The sequence below is a fragment of the Lepisosteus oculatus genome, chromosome 16 (genome assembly GCF_040954835.1).
Source record: "Lepisosteus oculatus isolate fLepOcu1 chromosome 16, fLepOcu1.hap2, whole genome shotgun sequence".
NCBI classification, from domain to species: Eukaryota; Metazoa; Chordata; class Actinopteri; order Semionotiformes; family Lepisosteidae; genus Lepisosteus; species Lepisosteus oculatus.
In genome coordinates this window covers 13,503,794-13,529,203 of record NC_090711.1, presented here as the reverse complement: position 1 = coordinate 13,529,203, position 25,410 = coordinate 13,503,794, and the positions used below count along the sequence as shown (strand labels likewise).

The 25,410-nt window shown below is 40.7% G+C and overlaps 1 protein-coding gene across 1 annotated transcript; it reads left to right on the top strand.

Annotated features, from left to right (window-relative positions):
- The first annotated feature begins 1,891 nt into the window (after positions 1 to 1,891).
- On the top strand, positions 1,892 to 25,227 carry LOC102687050 (neuronal acetylcholine receptor subunit alpha-4). Its single transcript, XM_015364550.2, has 6 exons — positions 1,892 to 2,485; positions 11,862 to 12,013; positions 14,801 to 14,845; positions 14,986 to 15,095; positions 16,584 to 17,979; positions 20,647 to 25,227. The coding sequence occupies exons 1-6, from the start codon at positions 2,422 to 2,424 to the stop codon at positions 20,770 to 20,772; spliced, it is 1,893 nt and encodes a 630-aa protein (XP_015220036.1). The 5' UTR covers positions 1,892 to 2,421; the 3' UTR covers positions 20,773 to 25,227.
- Positions 25,228 to 25,410: the final 183 nt, after the last annotated feature.

Sequence of the window (25,410 nt, the reverse complement as noted above, 5' to 3'; positions counted from 1 at the left end):
TATTTTTCTCACCATGAAATGCCAATAAAAACATTGATATAAAGGTGTCAGGTCTTTCATCTTAAAAAAACTAAATATATGCCATCATTTACTTCTGACACACACGGACACTCTTAAGGCTGCTCTCTTGTCACTTATACTGTCGGGAGTTCTAAACACAGCATGGTTCCTCTTTATTGAGCTCAGACTTGATCCTTTTCACAGTAACTGATATGCCGTCTTGATCGCCAGGCTTTCAGTCTTTCTCTCTCCCACACGCAAGATCAAACCATTTAGTTGTGAGACACGGCACACATGTCGTTTTGCCCTCCATTAGGTGAGTTTGCTCAGTTTCAAAACACTTGGTCTTTCCTCTTAATTAAAATGTTCGATATCGGTGTTGGGATTGTTCTACTCCTTTGCACAATTCGATGCAGTTTGGAACTGTGAAAGCATTATATCACAGGACAAAGTTTGAACGATTCACACTCAGCTCTCCAAGATAAGAATATTCTGGATTCAAGCTGCAAAGGAGTACTATACAAGAAAAAACAATGGAGATCCTGTCACAACCTGAAAAAAGACTTGTGTCTGAAGGTCCATAAAAGAGACTATGATGAGTAAAAAATGACTGGAGCTAACCTCCTGTGAATAATTAAACAGTATTGTGTGGAGACCGGGAGAACCACTGACAGATGAACAGCACAGATGGTCCGATATAATATTGGAAGTGACCAAAACATGCAGGGAATGTCCATATTTTAAAATGGGATACCAACCTTAAACAGCTTACTCTATATCAAAGGAATTAACAATTGGCTCATGTTCCCTCTGAGAGCAAATTTTTCCTTCTATAAGAACACACCAGCAAAAGTTAGTTGAGTGTTTTGTCAGTTAAAGTATCCACTGTATCTGTAGAAACAAAAAGTTATTAATCGTTACATAACAGAAGCATTCAGAACACATTAGAAAATAAACAAAATATATATTGTGGAACAAATGGTGACAATATTGTAGTCCTCTTTATATTTGCCTTCAGAATATAATTTTGAGGTAAAAAACAAATAACACTTTTTAGAAAACAGCTTTATTTTTGTCCACAAGAAGTCCCCCAGTAACAGACATGATACAAAAATTATTAAAAAAGCAGATGGATCCTGTTACAGCAATTGTTTTATAGCCTATTTGTTTGATAGTTAGTCTTTTTAGTCCTGTAGTTCTCTCTAAGGACAAAGTGAATGAAAATGAGCTCCTCTTAATAGATGAGGCAGCAGGTTTCTAAATAAAGCCTTTATCTTTCTCACAAATGCTTACTTGTGTTTCAAAAGACTACAAGAGTGGGGAAATGGCATCCACGAATGAAACCATTGAGTTTTGTGCAGTGCTGCAGTGGGTCAATAGCAAAGTATCTGTGAACAAGACCAAAAATGTCACAGTGACAGGTGATCAGCTAAAAATAAATGAAGAGGACAAAACACCTCACTGAAACTTGATTCCACCTAAACAGTCTCCTTCAAAGTGTTATTCAGCAAAAAAAAAAATACACAGCTATTAGATTCTGTATGACATTCCTGGCAAATTTTAATGGGGAGTAAATGTATTTGTGGTCAATCTAATCTACACTCTAAGCACCTTTGCAGTCTGTCTCATGACTGAAAACTGAAAAAAAAACAGGACAAAGAGTTAAAAGAGGGAGATGAAGAATTATACAGGAAGAAGCCCTCTTCATATGCATAAAAACCTAAAGGATCAAATGGATGTTTTAATATGAAAAAACATTTAATAGAAAGATTTAATAGGCTTCCCCGCGTGGCTATGCAAAGAGATGCTTTTGCCACAGATATGAAGGCTGGCTCTCCATCGCCCTTCTGTACCCTGCAAATATGCAGCCCTGCACAAGCATGCCTTCACTCTGAAGTCTTATTCCCAGCTGCGCAGCAGTCTGCGTGCCTGAGCACAGACACAGACTGAGCAGACTGAGCAGGACACAGAGGGAGAGGCAGCTGAGAGGGGAGGCTTCAGGCGGACTCCGACACCTAGGAGAGGGAGGAAAACTCTCGCACGCGCGCCACAGCAGGGCAGAGATTGTGCAGCAGAGAAATGGGGACCACGAGGGAGCAGGAGCTGTGATCAGACCCCGCCGTTCTGGGGGAAAAGCCAGCTTACCGAATAGGGAAAAATCAAAGGAAAAGGACGTGCTGAAACTTTGCTCTCCTCTCTGCTCCTGTTCGTGGTCTTCCCTTTGTGTTCACCTGTCCCCAAAGAGAGTGTGGAGAATGCAATGAGAAAAAGCAATAAAATGCCAGCAGGAGCCGGGGAGGACAAGCACAGGTGCAGCGAGAGGGAACAAGGGTGACTGTTGGGTGGAGAAGGAAGATCTTGTCACCTCCGAACTTGCTACTTCGAGCTGGGACTGCCGCCAGAGCCTCTCGGTCCTTTGCCATGCAGTTCCTTGCTCCTTGCATCCACGCACTGGGTGTTCTCCTGCTTCTCCTGCCTCTCTCAGGTAAACCTCAGTCTTAACTTCCTTTCTTTCTTCTCCTGATCAATTTCACTTTTTCTTGCAATGATATTGTGGTTTTTGGTGAATCACTTAAAATCCAGTCATCAACAAAATTAGTAAAACTGGACAATTTGCTAAAAAGTTTTAAGCATGCACTGCATTTAGCAGTAACCTGCAAATACATTGTCACGTTATTGCTTTCTTTAGCTAAGTTGTTTTAATCACTTGTAATGTTTTAAAATCCAACATGTCATATCATAAGTAGATAAGAACACGGAGACTCACGGAGACTTATAAAAGCTATGAACAACTGTACTTTGCAAAATATCATTTTTTCATTTATGAAAACTTTACTATATATACAGTATATTTTTCTATCCTGTTTTCCTGTACAGGTGCACCCTGAGCTACTCAGATTTAGATTTGTAAAAAATGTATATAAAGAGATATTAAATACCATGTAATTGACACAGGTGATACAGTATAGAGTAGGTGTTTGATAGTCCTATAAGCCTCTTTATACAGTAAACATCTAACAACCACCCACCTCTGCACAGAGAATGAGGTAGTATTCCTTTGTGCTCTTTTTTCATTATGGCAGTTTATCAATTGTAATAAAACACCTGGACCAATTTACATATCCTTGCAGTGACCTACATACTGTAGCTACTGTATGGTGAGATGTTTTTCAGATTGCCACCAAATAAGAAATTCAATAATCAATTTAATACCTGACAAATGATTTTCACATTTTTATTCTTATCATGTACTTAATAATTAATGTATATACAGTAAGATATGTTAAATCTTCTTTGGAGTTGTCAATGAATCTATAACGTGTTCTAATGTTCAAACCAAGTTTAGAATTCTGCTGCAGTTCTAAACAAATATCTCAATCCATTTAGCATCCTGCAGAATACACCTAATAGTCATTCTATTATTATGTTTGAATGACAGCAGAGTAAATATATGTTAGTCTGAGATTTATTTTATTTACTTTTCTGTTTCTGGATGAGTTGATAAAACAATCTTCCCTTCATAGAAATGGGTTTTGAAAACTAAAAACCTTCTAATTAAGTTTGGTTCATCTCCTGCATTTCTCAGTCTTGGAAATCTAAGCTTCAACCAGCTTCACAGTTACTGTACGCTCTCCCAGTGCAGCATTTTGCCTTTTTGGTAAATGCGGGCGCTCTGCTGTTTTCTCTGAAAGGTACATTTAGTTTCTGTTTGGAATGATGCCTTATCTTCTGTCAGGGATCTTACCTGGGGAGATGAAGCTGTCTTGTACAAATGCAGACTGTGTTGCACTGAATGGACTTGGGCAGAAAAAGTTCAAAGAATGAGAAGAAAACAGGAACAATTCAGACAGCCCAGGGGAAGAAAGGCATAGGGCTTTTTATTGGGGTTTAGAAGTCACTGATGTGTAAACATGGTGAAAAGGGAAAGCAGAGATTGATGGGACTTTCGCTTGTGTCTCAGTTTACTGCTGTTTTAGACGTCTGTACAAGCAGAAATCAACATACATTAGAAACTACTATACAGTATATATAGGGACTTTTTATATAAGGGACTCAAATTTCTGCTATATATAATATGAGAGATTTATTTATTATCATTGGGGACAAGTTATAAGAAAGGGGAACCTCAGTGTAACATTTATTTGACATGTTTTGTACAGATGGCTTACTGTACATCAGAGAGCTTATAGTCTAATACCTGCAAGAGTGACATTCATATTTTCATTTCACATTTGAAAAAGCTGTTTCAGTTATATTTATATATGAAAAATAAACCAAATGGATCTTATTGTCACGACGGGACGGAGCTGTCTGAATTCTGTCCAATGCAGAGCCTTCTAGTAGTATTTTCAATCCTTTCAATTAATTTCCTGTGTTGTTAAATAACAAATACTTTGTACACATTTTTGAAGTAAATACTTTAATCTAAACTTGTGTGCTCACACTGACTACTTTTATGGGTAAAAGAAATTCAATGTAAAGGAAAGCCCAGAATTAACATCAGGTGCTTGCATAAGCCCCACAATAAAAGCACAGGGCAGCACTTTTCAGAAGCTCCTTAAGCAGCAATTACAGCTGGGTCTTTTTGGTGAAGTCTCTACCAACTTTGCACATGGAGATGGTATGATTTTCCTCCATTCTTCTTTGCAACCTAGGTTAGAATTATAGCTGCTATCCTGTTCTTGCCTCCAAGAATTGTGATGTCATTTGTTATGTCATTTTCTATGTCAATGGTATAGCATCTTTTATGTCATCCGTTATGTCATTTGTCATGTGAGGAAAACAAACAAGCATTTCATTGTACTCAGGGATATATGAGAATAAATTTGAACTTGAACCTAGCTCATTTTTCAATATTGTCACAGGCTTTCTGTCAGATTCATATCAGAACGTTAAACCCCTCAAAGACTTTCACTTTCTTCTTGTTAAGCCATGACACTGTATGTGAATTTTCTTTGGCAGACCAGCAAGTTTTTCTCTAAGATTTGCTTGTTCTTCATTCCATCTATTTTACCCTCAAGCTTAACAAATTTCCCTGTCCCTTCGTATAGAGAACTGTAACACATTGTCATACAGCCACCAACCAGCTTGGCAGTAAGGATCTGGGTTTGGGCTAGATGTACAGTGTACGTAACATTCTGCAGTTTGATTAAAAGAGTCCACTTTACCTAAATTGACCATGCATCAGGCCACTTTTTGCAGTTTCACTTAATGGAGTTTGTAACAAAAGTTTAGGAGGGATGACATAAAACCACGTACAGTCAGACTCGGCTCTCGGTAACGAGCAATCACTCCTACCATCATTTCCTCTCCTAAAAACACTATGAAATACTGTAAGTGATCCCCTTTTCTCCCTCACATACGTCTTTTTACATCCCACCTCCACCCCATCTCCACCTCTGCCACTGCCCCTTGGTCACTCCTCACTCTGCAGGGTACAGGGTCCCACCCTCTTCGTCCTCTGGCCAGGAGGTCAGCCAAGCAGGTTCAGCCAAATTTTGACTAAACACTCCACACTTCTGTCAGTACACTTAATTCTCAGGTGTTGTTATTCCTAGTGAAAATACTTCATCACAGACTTCTGTATAGCCACTCTGCTATACAGGCAAGCTTTGTGGATTCTCCAGGAAATTGGTAGCTCTTTCATAAGGTGCTGTTGGCCGCATGGTAGCATTCCTAAGTATAGGGACAGCCTGATCTGGGGACTGCCTGGGTGGTACGATACACTTTCCCTTTCTCGATCAGCCTCACCCTGCCCACGATCTGATTTGTTCCTGCCTTTCTACAGCTTTATGTCCGAGGTGTTTCAAAAGCTCTTTGGCCTTCACGGTTGATTATTTGCTTCAGATACACTACCTCACTGGGGAACCTTACAGTGCACAAGAAGCAGAAGACAGTCAACTAAAAACTAGGTCTTTTCGGAGTGTGTGTGTGCCTGAGCTAATTCAAGTTTGTCTTAGAAAAGGGGGGGGGTGAACACTGACTGCACCTAGGCAATTCATATTTGAGTTTCTGATTTGCCCTGATGTGTGTATACAGTATGTCTGTGTCAGTGTGTGCCCTGCAATAAACTGACATCCCATCCAGGGTGTATCCTGCCCTGCACCCATTGCTTGCTGCCAAAAATTGAATTGAATGAAGCGGTTAGAAATTGGATGGATAGATGGATTTTTCTTAGCGGTGATGTTTAACACCTTTCATCCATAAAAGTATTTACTTTTTAAAAAATGTGGAATACAACAAATCATCTTAATAATTCATTGTTTGTATCCATCAATGGTAAAGGCCAGGGGGAATTTGGCCAGCTGGGGAAAAGAGGTTCAATCTGTGTCTAATCGGTATAGCAAGAGAGTGGAACCTCTGGTGTGAGGTGTGAGGGTGAGAGACGACGCTACAGTATGTGACTCTGGCATAGGTTACCCTTAGCCAGCAGCTACTGCATATCAACTCACAACAGCCGACCCACTGTAAGCCTGGTCAGTACCTGGATGGGAGACCTCCTGGGAAAAACTGCTCCTGAAAAACAAGGTTGCTGCTGGAAGTGTTAGTGGGGCCAGTAGGGGGCGCTCACCCTGTGGTCTGTGTGGGTCCTAGTGCTCCAGTGTAGTGACAAGAACACTATACTGTTAAACAACATTATCCTTTGGATGAGACATAAAATTCAGGTCCTGACTCTCTGTGTTCATTAAAAATTAGGGGTGTTACCCCGGTGTCCTGAGCAAATTTCCTATTGGCCTCCTAATAATCCCCATCTCTGAACTGGCTTCATCACTCTGTTCTCCTCCTCAGTGAGAGCTGGTGTGTGGGGAGTGTACTGGTGCAGTATGGCTGCCTTCACATCATCCAGGTGGGGCTGCACACTGGTGGTGGTGGAGTGGAGTCCCCATTACCTGTAAAATGCTTTGAGTGCAGTGTCCAGAAAGAAAGCTGTATAAATGTAGGGATTACTTAGGATTATGTGTAATTTCAACAAAAATCAGACAGCATTGGAAGAAGGTAAATACTTTTGCAAGGCAATGTACACTTACTGTATACAGTATATTAAATAGTTTCACATTCAGATGTTACTATAAAGCAATCACGAGGCTTTTACAATACATCCAATACATCTGTGTAGCACTGTATTCTAAATCAATATTCAAAATGAATTAGAGTTTCTGAAAACTGGAGGAGCAGTTTATTCTATTTTACGTGTTTGCAGATAAAAATAAGCTACTATATAGATCTATGAAAGTCTGGAGATGTCTGACTCTGAAAAAGAAAATAGTATAAATAAAGTAATTTGGTACTTTCACATAATTCTGGTGGAAAAGGAACAAGTAAAGTTAAAAAGGTCAGTTGGGTACTGTCACAGTCTGTGTATTGATTCACTACAGTTAGACAGGACTTATATAGGATGAAGGGCAAATCTGTCTGTTGTGATTAATGTTTATTAATTTAAAAATTGAAAAGTACAATCTTACAAATCATATACTGTATATATGAGCAAAACAAATCTGCTTTCGAAACAAGTTCAATGCAGCCTGTTACAAAACTTCAGTTTGCCCAGATATGCCATTAATTCTTTACCAAAAAAGTAAAATAAAATTTGTTTAATAAATATTTTTTTTTGCAACATTAGTACCAGTCTGGGGGGGGGGGCTGTGTTTTAAAGATGAATCTGTTATCATTAGCCTCCAAAGGAAAGAGAAAACACAAAGTGGGTTAAGGTTATACTTGCAAATTTCCACTTTACTACTGTTTGTCTGTTGGTCTGTTTGAAAATTAAAATAGTAACAGCCCCAGGCTGAAACAAACTGTCACTAAACTTCAAGCTCCTGTTTCCCCCATGTGTATTTAAAAAAAGCCTAAGATAGTGATGAGTTACAGTACATCCTCTCTTTTTTCAAAGCTATGATGTCACTTGGCAAACTAGCTTTAGCATCATAATGTCAATTCAGGTTCCTTTCTTATGGCTTGCATCCACTGAATCTTTGCTTCACATTTTGCAACAACTCAAGGTCAGTTGTATTGAAAGTATTCTCGCATGTGACTAACAAGTGATCTTTCTGTCTCATTCATCATTCACCTCTTTCAAACTTAAGTAGGAAATATTGGATAAGGCTTTGCTCTGTGTTTCTCTAACAGTACATAATGACTGTGTGTATACATGGTGACCTCTTGGTTCGTCTTGTAATGTCCACAGTAACAGTTACAAAAGATTACAATCCAATAGAAGTTCGTGTGGGAGAAAGGCAATTATGGTCAGGTCTGCACTGCGATCTCATAGCTCTTGGGTCTTGGGTTCGACTCTGGACTGGAGTATGTTCAGGGAGGAGCTTGCATGTTCTTGCCACATTCACAATGAGGTTTTGCCAGGTGTTCTGGGTTTATGCCACCTTGGTTTATGCCAGGCATGGTGACTAAGAGCATCTGTGTCTCTAAATAATGCTTGTGTTTGTGTCTGTGCCCCGTGATGGGCTGCTCTCCCATCCAGAATATAGTCCCTAAAGTCTATGCTTTTGGGACAGGTTCTGGGGTGACAAGGCCCTGATCAGGAGGAAGCAGTTTTCTAAAAAAACAGGTGGATGTTTCTGGTTATTCCATCACCTTTCTACAGACATACATTCTGGCCAAAACAGTAACATTGGGATGCCCCAATTTACCAAAACGTGTTTGTTTGAGCTGAAAATGACGTTTTGACAAAATCTCAACACTCCTGTTAAGAGCTGAATCAAAAATTTTATTCCACAGTGATTTAAATGGCAAAAAATAATATACAAACAGTTAAATATGCTTAACAATAGATTTTCAGCAGTATTCTCTCCAAACCAATGGGAAATGGTTAAGTGAATCCTGTATTTTCAACCACTGTGCTTGCAGTCGCTATGATGCCTAGAGGGCTCCATATAAAATCAAAAACTTGCAAAGCTCCTGAAGAATGTTTTTTGTTAATCTGCTCTTGGAGTAAATGATAAGAGCTTGCAGCGCAGAAAAACCTTTTGAAATGCAGACAATAGTATTTGCTACAGTTAAACTAAAGCTCCCTTGTCTTTAGTGTAGCTTGACAAAATCTCTACTCTAATGGTAGTAAAGAACTTAATTTTGAGTCTTTCAGTTACATAGAAATTAGGACACCAATGACCAAAACCCATTCTGAATTTTGGGCACATATATTGTCTCTTCCAGTTGTTTAATCTCCCCCATGAGCCCTCATCAATTAAATTAGATTGCAAGAGACAAGGCAGACAAAACTATTTTAGTTTAGCTCTGAATAATCTTAAACCAAATTGGGACACAGTATTAAAAGAGGGTGCGTTGTCTCCTTTTCCTATATTAGCACTTTGCTTACTTTGCAGTAACATCTTTGTAGTTGATATTTATAGTCTTAATTTTACTTATGGAAGCCTTTTGTAAAAACAATGATGAAGCTTAAAAACATCCAAACACAAAGTTACTTTCTTCCCTCATTAACACCTAAACATGTTTTAGACTTTAAAATGTATTTTAAAATAAAGTGCCTTAGTTAAACGATAGCCTCTTGTTCAGCTGTGTTGGGGTTGTGTAGCTCTTCACTGAGACTGTGGCATGGGAAGGCCCTTAGGATGGACTACATACTGTAGTTTGCTCTGTCCCACAGGAGCAAAGAGGGCTGTACTAATGCCCAGTTCGAGAGGCTGCCAAGACATGGACCAGTCCTAAAGCAGTCTAGAGGGGACCACTTTTTCTTGGAAGGTGCAAGCTGGGAAGTTGTTGTGTTGGGCACGTGAAGAGGTGCTTGTTTGTTATGTCCAGTGATTCCCATGCTGAAGCCCAGGTGAAGTCTGTGTTGAAGTTATGTTGGAGAACGTTTTTCCAGATTGGCTTTCTTGAAGGCGGACTTTGGTGGACATATGTCCTCATGCAGTGGCAGCCGAGGAGAGTTTTGAACCTCTTTGAGCATTTCTGGGGGCTATTGCGAGTTGTTGGGTGTGTGGAGGAGTGATATCTGCTACTGTAGGACAGGGAGCCAGGGGATTGGGGTGGAGCGTAGGGTTCCAGTGATGATGTTCATGGTGACGTTCAGCTGGGTGTACTCATTCTCCGTGAGTATGTGAAGACGTAGACCAGACAGGGCACAGCATTCTGCTGCTGAGAGAGACTTTCAGACTGGTAAAATGCGTGTATGCAATTTGTAAGCAAATTAATTCAGCTCACTGATCCATTGCAGTAAAGACAGCCAAATCATGAATGTCCCCAGGGTGCTTGTCCCTCTATGTGTGTCCCTTTCCTCTTGCACCTAAGATGTCCTAAAGGAAACAACCTGAACCCTAACTTCACATACTGTATAAAAACCTGCTGCAGTAACATTTCCAACTCTGACTGTGAAAGGGTTTGATCTAACAGGATCTCTGAGTAATTTGAGAATGTGTATCTGCAGCAGAGCTGATAATGGTTATGTAGACACATCAATGTCCTCATCTCAGCAATGAAGAGAAGCAATTAAAAGTCCTAACCAGATGTTTCCACATATGCTGAAATGAGGATTTCTGTCAAAACAGGTTTGGAAGGTTCTTATGCTCTTGTAACAAGTTTTGGCTGACATTGTAATCACCAGAAGAACGTTTAAGGAAGCAGTTCAAAGGAGAGTGAGAAGGTTAATTAAGGACAAACAGAGGTGAAAACTGCTGAATCCTTTTAGTTCTAAACAGAGGGGACTAAGAAAGGATACAAGTATGTAAAAACCTGAAAGACAGTGAAAAAGTCAACTCACATAATACTTAGTTCAGGTAGGTAACTGTGTCAGCATGCGAAGGCTGCAAAGGAACAAGGAAAGGGTGAATCATATGCTGGAAAGAGAAGAAAAGAAACACAACGTTTTGGCTGTGGAGCCTTCTTCAGATTGACACCTTTTCTAACAGTGAGGCAAGGACTCAAGGACATCAGTGGAAATTCAGAAAGTGTGCATTGAAGGCTAAGACCTGGACACATTTCAAGGGCCGTGGGTGTGTGGGACACACTGACCGGCCTCATAGTTGAAGCTGAATCCCTGGGGTCTGTTAAGAAAGGGCTAAAAGAGATTTGCAGTTCAATAAGCAATTTGCTGCACTGGGTTATTTGGACTGTTCAAATTGAACACACCCACAAATGCAGCTAATCTACATGTAGTAGGAGACTTACAACTGAGTAAGATTCAATCTCAGGTATTGAGATGTGCCCTGTGTGACATTTTTGTTTGTTGCCTTTCCCATGGGTCTTTACACCCAAGCACAGCCCCAGAATGTGCTATCTAATAGTAAAGAATTTACCCACATATCACCAAAGTATCAGCTGCCAATACAAAATGTCTCATCTGAGGTTGTGGGGGTTTGGGAGGGGGGTGAACAAAACCACAGTTCATAAGTGAGCCACAGAGCAGCCAAGACAGCCTAAGGTCCTTTTTTAAAGTAAATTGACAAGTGACTGGTAAACATTATCTACGGACGGCCAGCAGGTGATTAATGTTAGCCCCTGTGCAAAAGACGAGGATGATATATTAGCTGAGTGTATTTTCAGAATAAGCCCCAGACGTATCTACTGTTGTGTAAAATTTCTCATTTCAGAAGCAGGTGAGGCACTGTATATTATACGGTAGTAGGCTCTACAGCAGGATTCCTGGACCTGTGGGATGACTTATGCATTTTATTTTACTGTTATCTGGGTGGGAAAAAATATATTGACATGAGGAGCTGCAAAAGGAAAAACTATTTTAAAAGCCTTTGTGGATGCAAACCCTAAATCTGCTTTCCTTGGCTCAGAAGTGAGGTTATCACTTATGGTTGTGGTTCGGAGCTTACTAGGTTGTCAAAGGTCCTGTTCTGTGTCTAAGATTTGGACTTTAACACAGGCTCTCCTCCTCACAGCTTATGGCCACACAACAGTACGGGCCCATGCTGAGGAGAGGCTCCTAAAGAATCTCTTCACTGGCTACAACAAGCTGTCCCGTCCAGTGGCCAATATCTCTGATGTGGTCCTGGTACGGTTCGGCCTGTCCATTGCCCAGCTCATAGACGTGGTAAGTAGCCTCTGCTTGCAGGAGGTCTCAGTCCCCTATCATCCACTTAGGCCAACCATTGCTTCAGCTCCATTAATTAAAAATCATAAAATAAATTACCAACAGCGTACAGCTAATTCTCAACTGCCTCTGTAGATATGTCCCTGAAAGATGACACGAAACTCACAGACGCAGAAAGTAAAAACTTAGTTCTCATGAGGATGCATGCAAATCCGGATCAAAAGTTAAAGACACATTTTTAATTTTATGGTACAGGTTTACATTCTGTGTCAGTATGGTGGACTACTAACCTCAAGGGTGACAACCTTGAGGTCATTTTACTATTGATCGTTTCCAGACAATCCTCTGAAATGCAATTGTGATTAAGAAGGAACATGACGGAATTGATGTTAGACTTAAACTCACTTTGCCCAAGGGGCAATGGCCAGGCAGACATGAGAACCCTCTGCTGTGATCAAATAAATTGACAGTAGTACTGGGGATGTTGCAAGGGTGTCAGTCATCTGAATGCTGTGAAATAATATTGTAACGCATACGGTCGACATTGCAGGTTGTTCGAGACGGCTCACCAGCGCGGTGACGTCAACCCCCTTCCCTGTGAATAGCAGGGACCGCAGCATAGCCAGGCTGACGGGAGATTTCCCTTAAGCTCAACTGGCTGGGTCCGTGTCGAGTGACGCCAGAGGCCCGGGTTCGAGTCCCCAGCAGTGGGGGGCCAACCTGTGCTGGCAGTGGTGAGGGTGCATACACACATGAACCCGGAGCGCTACAATATTCTTGAAGCCTTTAGCTATTTCCTAGAGAGCTGGCAATTGAGAATTAGGCTTTGTCTTTCTTTCAAACGATCCATACACACTTCTGTTAATCACAAATTTTCAGGTTACAAAACCTGAAATATTCAAAATTCTTATTTTTATTATATGCCCAGAAATGTAGTTTTATACAAGATGAAGAAACTATTCAATTGCCTGTATGTTATTCAGACATTTTGAGCTACTTTTTCATCCCCTCATTCTAAATTCCATATTCATACCTTAATTCATGTTATTGTTGCATTTTAATATGCTGTGACCCGATGAAACTGACTTACTTCAAAGTAGCTCTTTCTCTCTTTAAAGGAATTGTTTTCAGAGATTTTCTGTTTGCGAACATTTAAAAATAGTTATCCTGTCAGGAGGACCTAATTAAATGGCTGCCTTTTAAATTTATGAAAATATTCTGTACAGTATAAACTGCTCTGACAGTGACATTGATCCTAGAGTGGCACAATGGTTAGTATCACTGCCTCGCAATCTGGGTTCAGTTCTTGGGGTGCTACCTGTATGGATTTTGTATGTTCTTCCCAGGTTCATGTGGGTTTCTTCCAGGTGCTCTGGTTTCCTCCCACTGCCCACAAACATACCAGTAGTTTAATTGGCTTCTGACTCTAGTGTGAGTCTGTGCCTGTTTGTGTCCAGATGTGCCCTGCAATGGATTGGCGTCCCATCCAGTGTATACCCTGCATTGCACCCTTCGTTTGCCAGGATAGGTTCCAGTTTCCACATGATCCTGAATTGGAACAAACAGCTAGAAAACAGCTGGGTGGTTGGACCCTGTCTATCTTGGCTCAGTGCGCTGAACACATTACAGAAGTGACATCACCCCTTTGTAGCGGTAGAGGACCTGTTGCTGTGGCACTGGTGAATTCTCCACTGGCTGAGCCTGCTAGTGTCTGTAACTCAATTCTGGTAGGGGCAGAATAGAGCCACACTAGCGGTGTGATGTAAGATTCTCTTGATATCATTGTATATCACATGATGTTTTGGTGTGGTGGGGTAATCTGCTATCTAGTGAGTGCCACTGCGTGAGCCCATGAGCGACTGGAATCGCATCTTGGCAGGACCAGAAACAGACATACTTTGTCACGCCTAGCCATGAAGAACTTCAGAGCTCTATTTCAGATGGATTTACAACATCTACAGAGAGAACAACAACTTCTAAATATGGAAATATGGAAAGCATACTGAGCAGATGGAAAGTCATGATTTTATTTTATATGAATAAAAAATAAATAAAATGTCCATATCACCCTGCAGCTCACAACTGGTAGCCCACTGAAGCTAAGCAGGTGTGAGCCTGGTCAGTACCTGGATGGGAGACCTCCTGGGAAAAACTAAGGTTGCTGCTCGAAAAGGTGTTAGTGGGGCCAGCAGGGGGCGCTCACCCTGCCGCCTATGTGGGTCCTAATGCCCCAGTACAGTGAGAGGGACACTATACTGTAAACAGGCTCTGTCCTTCGGATGAGATGTAAAACCAAGGTCTTGACTCTCTGTGGTCATTAAAAATCCCAGGGCATTTCTCGAAAAGAGTACCCTGGCGTCCTGGCCAAATTTCCCATTTGCCCTTACAAATTATGGCCTCCTAATAATCCCCATCTTGAATTGGCTTCATGACTCTGCTCTCCTCCCCACTAATAGCTGATGTGTGGTGAGCGTTCTGGCGCACTATGGCTGCCGTCGCATCATCCAGGTGGATGCTGCACATTGGTGGTGGTGGAGGGGATCCCCATTACCTGTAAAGCGCTTTAGTTGAGTGTCCAGAAAAGCGCTATATAAGTGTAAGCAATGATTTTTTCCCGGTTTAGCTAGAAAGAAACAAAGAGCATAAAAGAAAGTTTGATTTTTCTTTGACTTTCAGCATAGGATTATGTACTCGATCACCTTGAGCAGCCTTCCCTGTAAAAGTGTGTGCCTGTTGCGATGTCAGAGTCCATTTTAATTTCTCTTTACTTTGTCTTCACATCTACAGGATGAGAAGAACCAGATGATGACTACAAATGTCTGGGTCAAACAAGTAAGCCATTCCTTCACTGATGTTGCCAGAGATGAAGAAAGGACAGTTGCAGTCTTGCAGGAGGTCTTACCCACAGTGCAATACTTCCACTGTGAAGTCTTACCCACAGTGCTCATTTCTCCCTTCTTTCTCTCAAACAGGAATGGCATGACTACAAACTAAGGTGGAACCCTCAAGATTATGAGAATGTCACCTCAATCCGTATCCCATCCGAACTCATCTGGAGGCCAGACATCGTCCTCTACAACAAGTATGTTCTGACTGGACCTGCACTAGCCTGCAATGATGTCTTGCCAACCTGTTCAGGTTGCAGCTGGCAAATACACTTTACTGCTATCTAACTGAAAGTCCAGCTGGACCAGTGGTTAAGTTAAAGTTCCCAGTTTAAGCCCCCATGTCCCAGTGTCACTCTGAACACATTTCAGAATCTCCCAGCTGTGTGTCCTCATATTGGGCCCTGCAGCTACAGCTGTCCCACCTCCAGTGTCTGTCAGTCACCGTTGATTAAAGCATCTACTACACGTCTTCCAATTCTTGTCGAATGTAGCAGATGATAAGGTATTAAAATACAGATAGACACATAATGTAGACATCAGAATGCAGTACACTTATCACTCACCTGCATTAGGTAATAAATAATTATATTTTGATTTGAAATTTCTTTTTTTCATTAGCATCTTTGGTCTGAAGTAGATAGAAAGAGACTCTATTGATCTCGAAGGGAAATTGAGGTGTTACAGCAGCCCAGCCCTAGACAAGCAAAAACAGACATCAGAATAGACAAAAATATATACAGTAATATAAAATAAATACATAGTTAGGTGTGTGCAAAATATGCTCATAGTCACTGTAAAACAATAAAAAATGTGAAAAATGTGCATAGGTATATACAGATTGAGTGTCCAAAAAGTACAATAGTGCAACATGTTGTCTATAGACGAGCAGATGAAGGGCTAACAGTCCTAGCCTAGGGCAGTGTTATACACCCTGACTGCCGCCGGGAGGAAGGACCTGCGGAAAAGTTCCCTTGAACACCATAGCTGAAGCAGTCTGTTGCTAAAAGTGCTCTTCTGCCTTATAACAGTAAAATGCAGTGTTTTCATGTGTACAAATGGTTTCAATACAGAGTAACTGAAAAGGACAGAAAAATGACTTGTGTATTGTACTCTGGTGTTTGAGATTGCACAGTGTTTTAAAATTATATTAACATACGAGGCATTAGCAATGTACTGTGTAAGGCAATGTAAACAGACCTTATGTGCATCAAACAAATCATATAAACAGCATAGCCTATCTAATAATTAGAGGAATATCATTACTTCATAATATAGCACTGACACTAGGCCATCGAACTTTCTTTTGAAGTGCAACAGAACACTTACAACCAAACGGAAAAATTCCTGTTCATTCATTTCCACAGTTAGTTATATCTGGTTACTGCTCCAGCCAACTGCTATAGTGATGTACAGTACAACTTCAGAACTTGAACCCTGGTCCAGCAGGATTTTTTAATGCTTTAGTTCAGAGGTAGTTTGCTCTCCATGCCGTCAGAGGGCTGTGGACCCTAATTGAACTAATCCTTAATTGTTTAACCCAGGTGCTGATGATCACATTTCCAATTAAGTATAAGACAGAGCAAAAGCATTCTGGGTTTAAAAAATCAAAGTGTAGTTTTCTACTGTTTCAAGACTGCATTGTTAGTAAGGTATGTTTGGTGACCTTTCTTGTCTACCTACAGTGCCGATGGAGACTTTGCTGTCACTCACCTTACTAAAGCGCACCTCTTTCATGATGGACAGATCAAATGGATGCCCCCAGCCATCTACAAGAGCTCCTGCAGCATCGATGTCACTTTTTTCCCCTTCGACCAGCAGAACTGCACCATGAAGTTTGGGTCCTGGACGTACGACAAGGCCAAGATTGACCTGGTGAGCATGGCGAACAACGTGGACCAGATGGACTACTGGGAGAGCGGGGAATGGGTGATCGTCGACGCCGTGGGGACGTACAACACCAAGAAATACGAGTGCTGCACAGAAATCTACCCCGACATCACGTTCTACTTCATCATCAGGAGGCTGCCACTGTTTTATACCATCAATCTGATCATCCCGTGCCTGCTCATTTCCTGCTTGACCGTCCTGGTGTTTTACCTGCCCTCTGAGTGCGGGGAGAAAATCACCCTCTGCATCTCGGTCCTCCTCTCCCTGACCGTCTTCCTCCTCCTGATCACGGAGATCATCCCGTCCACTTCCCTGGTGATCCCCCTGATCGGGGAGTACTTGCTCTTCACCATGATCTTCGTCACCCTCTCCATCATCATCACCGTCTTCGTGCTGAACGTCCACCACCGCTCTCCCCGGACGCACACCATGCCCCACTGGGTGCGGAGGGTCTTCCTGGACATCGTCCCCCGGGTCCTGTTCATGAAGAGGCCCACGACGGTGAAGGAAAACTGCAAGAAGCTGATCGAGATGATGCACAAGAAGGGGAGCACCCCCACGTTCTGGTCCGAACAGACCTTCGAGGCCGAGCAGACCTTCCCCAGCTCGCCCTTGGACAGTCCTGACAGTCCCCCACCCACCTCCACCCCGCCCTTGTGTCACCCCCTCGAAGATCCTCCAGCCAAGGTGCAGCTGCTCTGCAAGTCCCCCTCCAGCCAATACTCCATCCTCCTGGAGGAAACCAGCCAGCCAGGCTGCTCCTCCCCTCCTGCCTCGCACCTACTGGCCCCAGACAAGCCGTGCTCCTTCCCCAAGACCAGGTCTTTAAGCGTCCAGTACTCCTTTGGTGAAAGGGAGCTCCCCCAGACCACAGCCCGTTGCAGGTCCAGGAGCATCCAGTACTGCTGCCTGCATGAGGAGTCGTCCCAGAGCAACGGGCACGCCAGCGGCAAGTGTAGCAGGTCCCCGACGCTCCAGAGCCACCTGCTGGCGGACGAGGGAACTGACAGCGGCCAGGCCCCCTGGAAGTGCACAAAGATCCCGGAGACGGCCATGTCTTCCCAGAGGGCAGCGAAACTGTTCAGCGCCAAAGAGCAGCACATCCTCCTGATGTCCCCTTCCATGAAGCTGGCCATTGAAGGGGTGCAGTACATCGCGGGTCACCTGAGGGCGGAAGATGCAGATTTTTCTGTAGGTTTTGTCATTCAGTTTTCCGCTCCCACTTTCCCATATGTAAAAATCTGAGAAAGACGCTTCCTAAGCTTTTCAAGAAACAGATCTCAAGGTACAGCCAGGCAACCAACTTTCCACAGAGGCATGATTATATCTAGAAGAGCATTACAGTAACCCACTTGCTGAGCATTACACACTTTCTTGCAGTTTCTTCTCTGTCTTTGTCTTGGGGCAGTATTACCATTTCAAAAAAGCTGTAACTAATTACATTCTAATTAGTAAGGCATTTGTAACGCAATGCTAAAATGTTGTGATGCTAGGTTGTTTTTTTTAAAAGGCCAAACGCAACTGAAAGTTAGAATTACACCATCTCTTTGGAACATAAATATTTCAACCCCTTAATTCTCAGGAGATCCATTAAATAGACCTCCTGAAACCACATCCCTCTCGATGCAAGGATCTTCACTACGTGCAAAAACAAACAAGGAGTGTATTTTATTACCATGATTCTGAGACCATGCATTTCTCTCAAATTTATTTTCTAAGACCATTCACAAAATTCGCTTCCTCTTACTGTTCCCTGCAGACAGGTAGCACATGGAGAGCTGAGTGTCTAGTTTCTAGTTTTAAGCTTGTTCCATGGGTGAGGGCATCCTACTGTAGGTCTTTATTTTCCTCTCTGCATAATTCTTGAGCGATCTGCCCACTCCATTATAAATTAGGTAAGGTGACAATTTTCCCATTTTGGAATCGTGGGTCCCTAAAGTTCATCTATAAAAAGCTGATCGCATTTCTGTCCAGCTGACATACTAATATATAACCAATGACCAGGCAATGTTGACCTCAAATGACCTTCTGCTTTCAAACATTGCCTCTCAAAATCAACATCAAGTGTGTTCATGCATAATCTAATTGATCACAGGCTGACATTTGAAAACTGCTGCCAAAAGCAATCGAGCCACTTCAGGCATACAGTTCCAAGCACAGGGAATACATTAGAGTACACAAAATACAGGGCTGGTAAACTGAGCCCAGAGTTTCCTAGAAAAAAAACCCCAGAAAACATGCTTAAGAATTCAAATGAAAAGTTCCTTGTGAAATGAGGTGAAAGCAGGATGAATTCAATGAAAAGAATTAGGTTTTTAAATGGGCCAAAAGACTAAACTCTGTATTTCTTTATTTTTAGCTTCGAATTGACGAATTACAATGTTGTCCAGAGAAACACTTCCAATAACCTTGTTGAAAAATCTGATGCCCAAAACTCCACAGACACAACTGTAGCTAAAGCCAAGTGTGGCCTTAGAATCACCTTGCACAATCCAACTTATTCCTTGCACACAGACAGGCAAAGGTATGCAGGACAGCAAGATCACGTTTCTCTAGTAATGGTTTTAAGCCGTGTATGACAAAATCCATACTTACCATGGACATTGTGACGCTGCATGGCTTATGCTGCTATTTAAGGAAGCTAATTCCTCGGCTGTCCCAGTGCTATTGTGCTTCAGAATGGAAATCATCCCTACTGCAAATCCTGGCTAGAATTAGAAATGCTTATTGGCAGGAGGGTAAAGAAAAACGGAATTGATTGCTCTTCACTTTCTGCTGAGATTGCACAGCTCTGCTTCTTATAAGGCATGAGTGCTGGGGAAAAAATAACAGGGGTGAAATGTTGCTGCAACTGCTATGGCAATATGTTTTAGAGACATTATACAGATTAAATTATAATTTAGATAAACAGTGTAAGTTTACACTGTGGCACCTTCAATATCTAAGTCTCTGTGCCTAGATCTAGCTAAGACAAAACATCTGGGGGAAATTAGCCCTTTAAGTGGTATAAATTCAGTTTTGATGTGGTTTTCGCATTATTTTTCTGAGATACAAAGCATCAATCTGATAATCCTGCAGTTGTTTGTTTAAAGAGGAGCACAGCCTTGAGTGTTTGATTTAATCAGTTGAACCTTATTATAACTTAATTAAGCTTATGTGTTTTGCATTTCGAACATTCTACATGTATTAGTACAATGAACGGTTTAGTGCACCCTGTAGCAGTTTAAGTGCTTTGGACTGCACTAATGCAGGAATTAATTGTGTTGTTTTCACTTATGGAGGCATGTGACAAGAAAAAAAAAACAGAATTAAAAACTATTGCTGCTCTTTCAACTTTTTTTGCTCAGTGCAGAAATCCCATTCTGGGTTAAAAAGAGAGGAGGAGAAACCACAGGAGCAAATCTGTAGTCAGGAAACTGTGGACGATGTTTGATGATTTGAAGACAGATTTGTTTCGAGACTAACTGCTCCAGAATTACATTTGCTATTGGGTCTTTCAACAGCAGTTTCAGCACAGTATTCTCCTTAATCACTGTCCAATCCTATCATCTGTGTAGCACAAACGTTCTTGACAGTGATGGAATGTTGCTTGGGTGGAATAAAAAGATCAGGCTGCTCTTGGGGTGAAAACTAGCTAAATCTCTTTGAAATTTTTACACAGACTATTCACAACATTAACATTGTCAAAGGAGCAGTGAGAGACGAAGGTGTTCACAGAGACAGCAGCACTGAGCGATGCGCTGCTGTCTTTGTCAAATCAACGGCTCGTGAAACCAGTTTGAGAAATGGAAAGCAGCTTTAACAAGTGATCGGGCTGAAGTACTGTAAATGTCTGACTGGGTTTTCTTTCTTCTTCAGGTGAAAGAGGACTGGAAGTACGTTGCGATGGTGATAGACAGGATATTCCTCTGGATGTTCATAATGGTTTGCATTCTGGGAACAGTGGGGCTGTTTCTCCCTCCCTGGTTGGCAGGAATGATCTAGCAGAGGAGAAAATGGATGCTGTCACACCTGGTGGGCAAAAAGAGAAACCATAAATAATTTAGTATTCCCTCTTTTTTTAAAAAAACACTTTGCTTTTGTTTTTGGTGAGCATTGGGAGGGAAAGAGGGTGTCAGAAAACGTGTCTTCAACACTGGTGTTACTTTTTAATCTACTTATCTGAGGTATTTTATTTCCATTTCTTTCGAGTTAGAAAAAAGCAAGTGTCCTCTGAAAAATTACATTTTAACTTTACTGTTAATCTCTTACTTCACTGAAATGTGTCAATTAGTAATATAGTTCTCTGATAAATAAATGCATAGACAACACATGTAGGGAAAGGGTTTTTAAAAAGTAATCCATTACAGTTACAAGTTGCTTGTTCTTGTGAAAAGTATAAGGAATTACTTTTTAAAAGGATCTTACTTTAACATTGTATGTAGCCAGATGACCTGTCACTGTCTGTGCTCCCTTTTATAAGAAAGGTCCCCACTCAAAACTTGAACAACAGTAATCCTACAATTTTCCAGAATTGCAGTATTAAATACTGTATGCCCTGAAATATAAAACAACTGTAATTGTTTTATATTTCAGATACATCTCAGAGCAGTCTTGTGTCTCTGACTGGTCTCCAAATGCAGTGATTCCCCAGTCCCTATCAAATTAAATTGATTAACTGTATTTGAAGGACCTGGAGGGGAATTTATTACTTATTTTTAAGGAATGATTAAAAGGTTTAATGAAATTCAAACTGAACAAGCTTTGTTGAAATAATAAAAAGCAGAATCTGATACCTTCAGAGATCTATCTAAATGACAAAAAAGACAGCAGAACAGTGTTAGCAATTCAGAAAATAAACAGTAAAACATGAACCTGATTCCAGAAAAGGGACAACCTGTACATGAAAAGGAAGTAAAAGCCAAAAACAGGTAGACCTTCTTCACCTAAAGGGTCATGGCATTAAGAAGCAAGCTACCCGACCATGTTGTTAAAGCTGATATCCTTGCATCACTTTTAAACTAACTACCTAACAAGCTAGATTGGAGAAAATCTATCTTTCCTTTTCTTATGTTCTTATTTTCTAGGTCTCCTGACAAAAGCAGGAAAGACCTAAAAGCAGAAAACTAATTTGAAAAACTTGTACCATTTCTTCTATTAAAAAAGATTATTAAAGACGCAAATGCCAAATTTACTGAAGAAAAACAGCAAAACAAAATAAATCTCTTAGTGGTTCAAGTGAATCAGGTGCTATAAATTAGAATATTGTACTGTTAATGTCTCAGAAAAAGATATTGCTGCTCTGGAATAGGGCAAATGTACAGTGGCTAAACATATTCCCGTGGTTAAATAAATGTGTTTCAGTGGCCCGTTAACAATAAAAAAACTATAATTAAAATAAAAAACCTAGTCCTGAACTTCTTAGTCCTGACCAATTCAAGTATTCAGAACCCTCAAGCATGTTAACAAAATCAACTCAATGGATTTAAAGAGCAGCAGGGAAACGGAATCTACAGGACAGAAGCAGAAACAAAAGAGATTTTTTTTTCGATCGAGAACAGCAATTCAAAACAAAAAAGGAGTGTGAAACAAGCTGCCCAGCCATATAATTGAAATCAAACCCTTCTCTTCTTTTACGAAATGGCTGGATGAGATTTGGATCACTTAGCTACTAGCAACTAAATAAATTCAGCTGATCAAAGGCCCTTCTCTTGTCTGAAATCGTTCTCAGGTTCTTATCTATCAGCACAGCCTTTCCTGAGACCTCTAGATCTGCTCATCAGAACTTCAAGAAAACTCATTAAACGCTCGTCTGAGAACACTTAAAAATGTGTAGTCCCTGTTTTTTAACCTACTTCAACAATTTTGAATTAATTAAGGCTTGTTCTTTAAAGCTTAAATATTTCTTATCAATAGAATTGAAAGGGAGAATTTTATCTTATTTTTAATTTTACAGTGAAATAAAAAATAACATGAAAATGTTTTGCTTTTTAGCATTAAAGATATTTATTTTAATTTCACGCTACATTAAGACATGAAAAATTAAGTTTGCCTTAAAATACCTAGGTTTGATGACAAAGTAGCTGTATCTGTACACAAATTAACCACATGCCTGTGGTTAATTTGTGTTGATGATTTACCTTCTGAAAAATCTGATGTCTTGCACCCACAGCAAGGGCATCTCACACTCCCAGGAGGTGAGTGCACCCCAGATTAAGAACCACTGCCATAGGCAGTCATAGGATCAACAGGAAATCCACAGGTTTTTTACCTTCTAGAGCTGATCACCACTAGAGTTTGGTTTCTAAAGGACAACAAATACCCTTATAAAACTATAAATGTTTTTTAAACATTTTGAGAGTAAACATGAACATTTTCGTACTGTACAAACGATCGAACCATTTGCACAACCATCTATTAAACGTGTACTGCAAAAAAAGCTGTGGTATCCGTGTGTAGTTACTTATTGTCTTCAGTGGACGGTGGAGAAATTTCAGAAAGGAGAATCTTTTGTTTAAAATTATAGAGGAAAGATATGAGCCTGTAAAATAAAGGGGATTGCTTACTGGGATTGCAATGTGCCCTCCTCTGTGTGAAATGTTCATTCATGAATGAAATCTGTGCCACTTTTGATAGACCTTGCCTTTTTCTTCTGTATGCACTAAAATAGATGGTATATACGGTAGTTTTAATTGGCTGAAACATATATAGTACAATATGATTTAACGCTCCAATAATTACAGCTAATAAATACCGCCTTCATATACTAAGTCCCTTCATTTGTAGTGCACTTAATAGCATATAAACACAGCAAATATAATCTATTGAAAAGTATAGGTGGGATTTTAGGAACAGTAAGGAATAGATGTCCCATGTGTTATCAGCTGAAGTCAGTAAATGCATTCAGCCTCTGACCAATTTCCACTACAGAGGGAAAACTGGAATGCTGCTTTAAAAAGAAAAAGAGGTTTAACCTTGGTATTTTATCTGAACCTCTGCAGCGTATCTAAAAGCACCAGACCCACTGAGTTCTAATGGTCCTCAGAGTTAAAAAAACATTCTTTTAACTACAAATTTGATTACAAATTCTAATTCACAAGCCCTAGGCTTTAAAACAAGTCTGTGTTAGATGCTGAAGGAGACACAAAACTCCCGTATAAGGATGAATGAAGAGGGTGAAAATTTAGATTACTGGTCACGCATGCATTTTGTGCATTACTTTGTGAATATGAAATAATGTTACTGTACATAGGAGGACGTTTACAGATATTTTGACATGATAGGTAATAAACTATGTTTAAAGAACTTCTGAGAGAGCATGTCTGAGAGAGCATGCTTTTAGAAGGCTACTGAAATCTCTGCTGTCTGACTTCCAATAAATATTCATTATACGTACGTTCCATACTCCTGATCCTTCTTCACATTCAGTTCACCTCTCCTACACTGTAGGATTAGTATCAAGTTCAAGTTTATTTGTCAATCCAGCCATATAAAAGTACTGTATACAGAGGAGCTAGATATCGTTCCTCAGGTCTACAGAGAAGACACTGACAAGGCAATGCTATAAACAATGTAGACATAGACAGCAGACAGGATCCCTGACATTAGGCAAAAAAGAACTAGGTTTTCAGATTTGGAGTAGGTGCAGTAGGTACCAGGGTGCTGAGGAGCCTGACAGCCTGTGGAAAAAAGTTGTTACGGAGTGTGGTGGAGCTAGCCTGTATACTGCGATACCTTGTACCAGATGGTAGAAGGGCAAAGAGGTTGCAGGAGGGCTGGGAGGGAATGTGCACAATACTGGATGCCTGGTGTGTGCAGCGTTTGTGGTACTATAGATGTCCTGAGTGGGTGGAAGGGAGGCTCCAATGAGGTTTCCTGCTGTATTGACAATTCGTTGCAGGAACTTGTGGTCTGAGACCTTACAATTCCCAAACCAAACAATGATACAGTTTGTCAAGATACTCTTGATGGTACCTGTATAGAATGTGGATAGTATGGGAGGAAGGTTTGACCTTCTCAGTCGCCGCAGGAAGTGGAGACATTGTTGTGCTTTTTTTAGCTAGTGAGGTGGTGTTGATGGTCCAAGTGAGGTCATCTGTGATATGCACAACAAATATGCACATTTGCTTTCAGTTAAAACGTTTCACCTCTATGCAGAGGATGCTTAAATACAGAGCAAGTGACAAAGATTAAAACCAAGCCTGATGTACCTAATAGGGTCTTATTTCAACACTCATATAGTCCCAACAGACAAACCTATGAAAAAAGTAAGATATGACAAGAACTCACAGAGAAAGAGATTAAATATACTGGATGGGATAAAAAAATGACAAAAAGGTCATTCAATATTTTTTCAAGGTTTTAACTCATGCAAGGTCTTTAAACCATGAAGCTATGGATATCAAGAACCCCAGCAGCAAAGAAACACTATAAGTCTAAAACATTAAATGGACCTGCTGTTTGTCGGTTTTTCTTTTATATATAAATATTTATAATTTTTAGGAGGAGTATGCATGATATCTTCAGATGTGAATCTCATTATTTTGGTTAGGGTTGGGGGAAATCATCATAATTGAGTAACAAAACATTTTTTGCACCTTTAAAAGTAATTATTGGGAGCTTTTTTGAGAAGATGTCCCTCAG

Bases quoted from the DNA above. Each gene is read 5' to 3' on its own strand.
- LOC102687050 (XM_015364550.2), top strand. From the start codon at position 2,422: ATGCAGTTCCTTGCTCCTTGCATCCACGCACTGGGTGTTCTCCTGCTT. The intron at 2,486-11,861 runs GTAAACCTCAGT...TCCTCCTCACAG, and splicing joins GCTTCTCCTGCCTCTCTCAG to CTTATGGCCACACAACAGTA. The intron at 15,096-16,583 runs GTATGTTCTGAC...GTCTACCTACAG, and splicing joins GACATCGTCCTCTACAACAA to TGCCGATGGAGACTTTGCTG.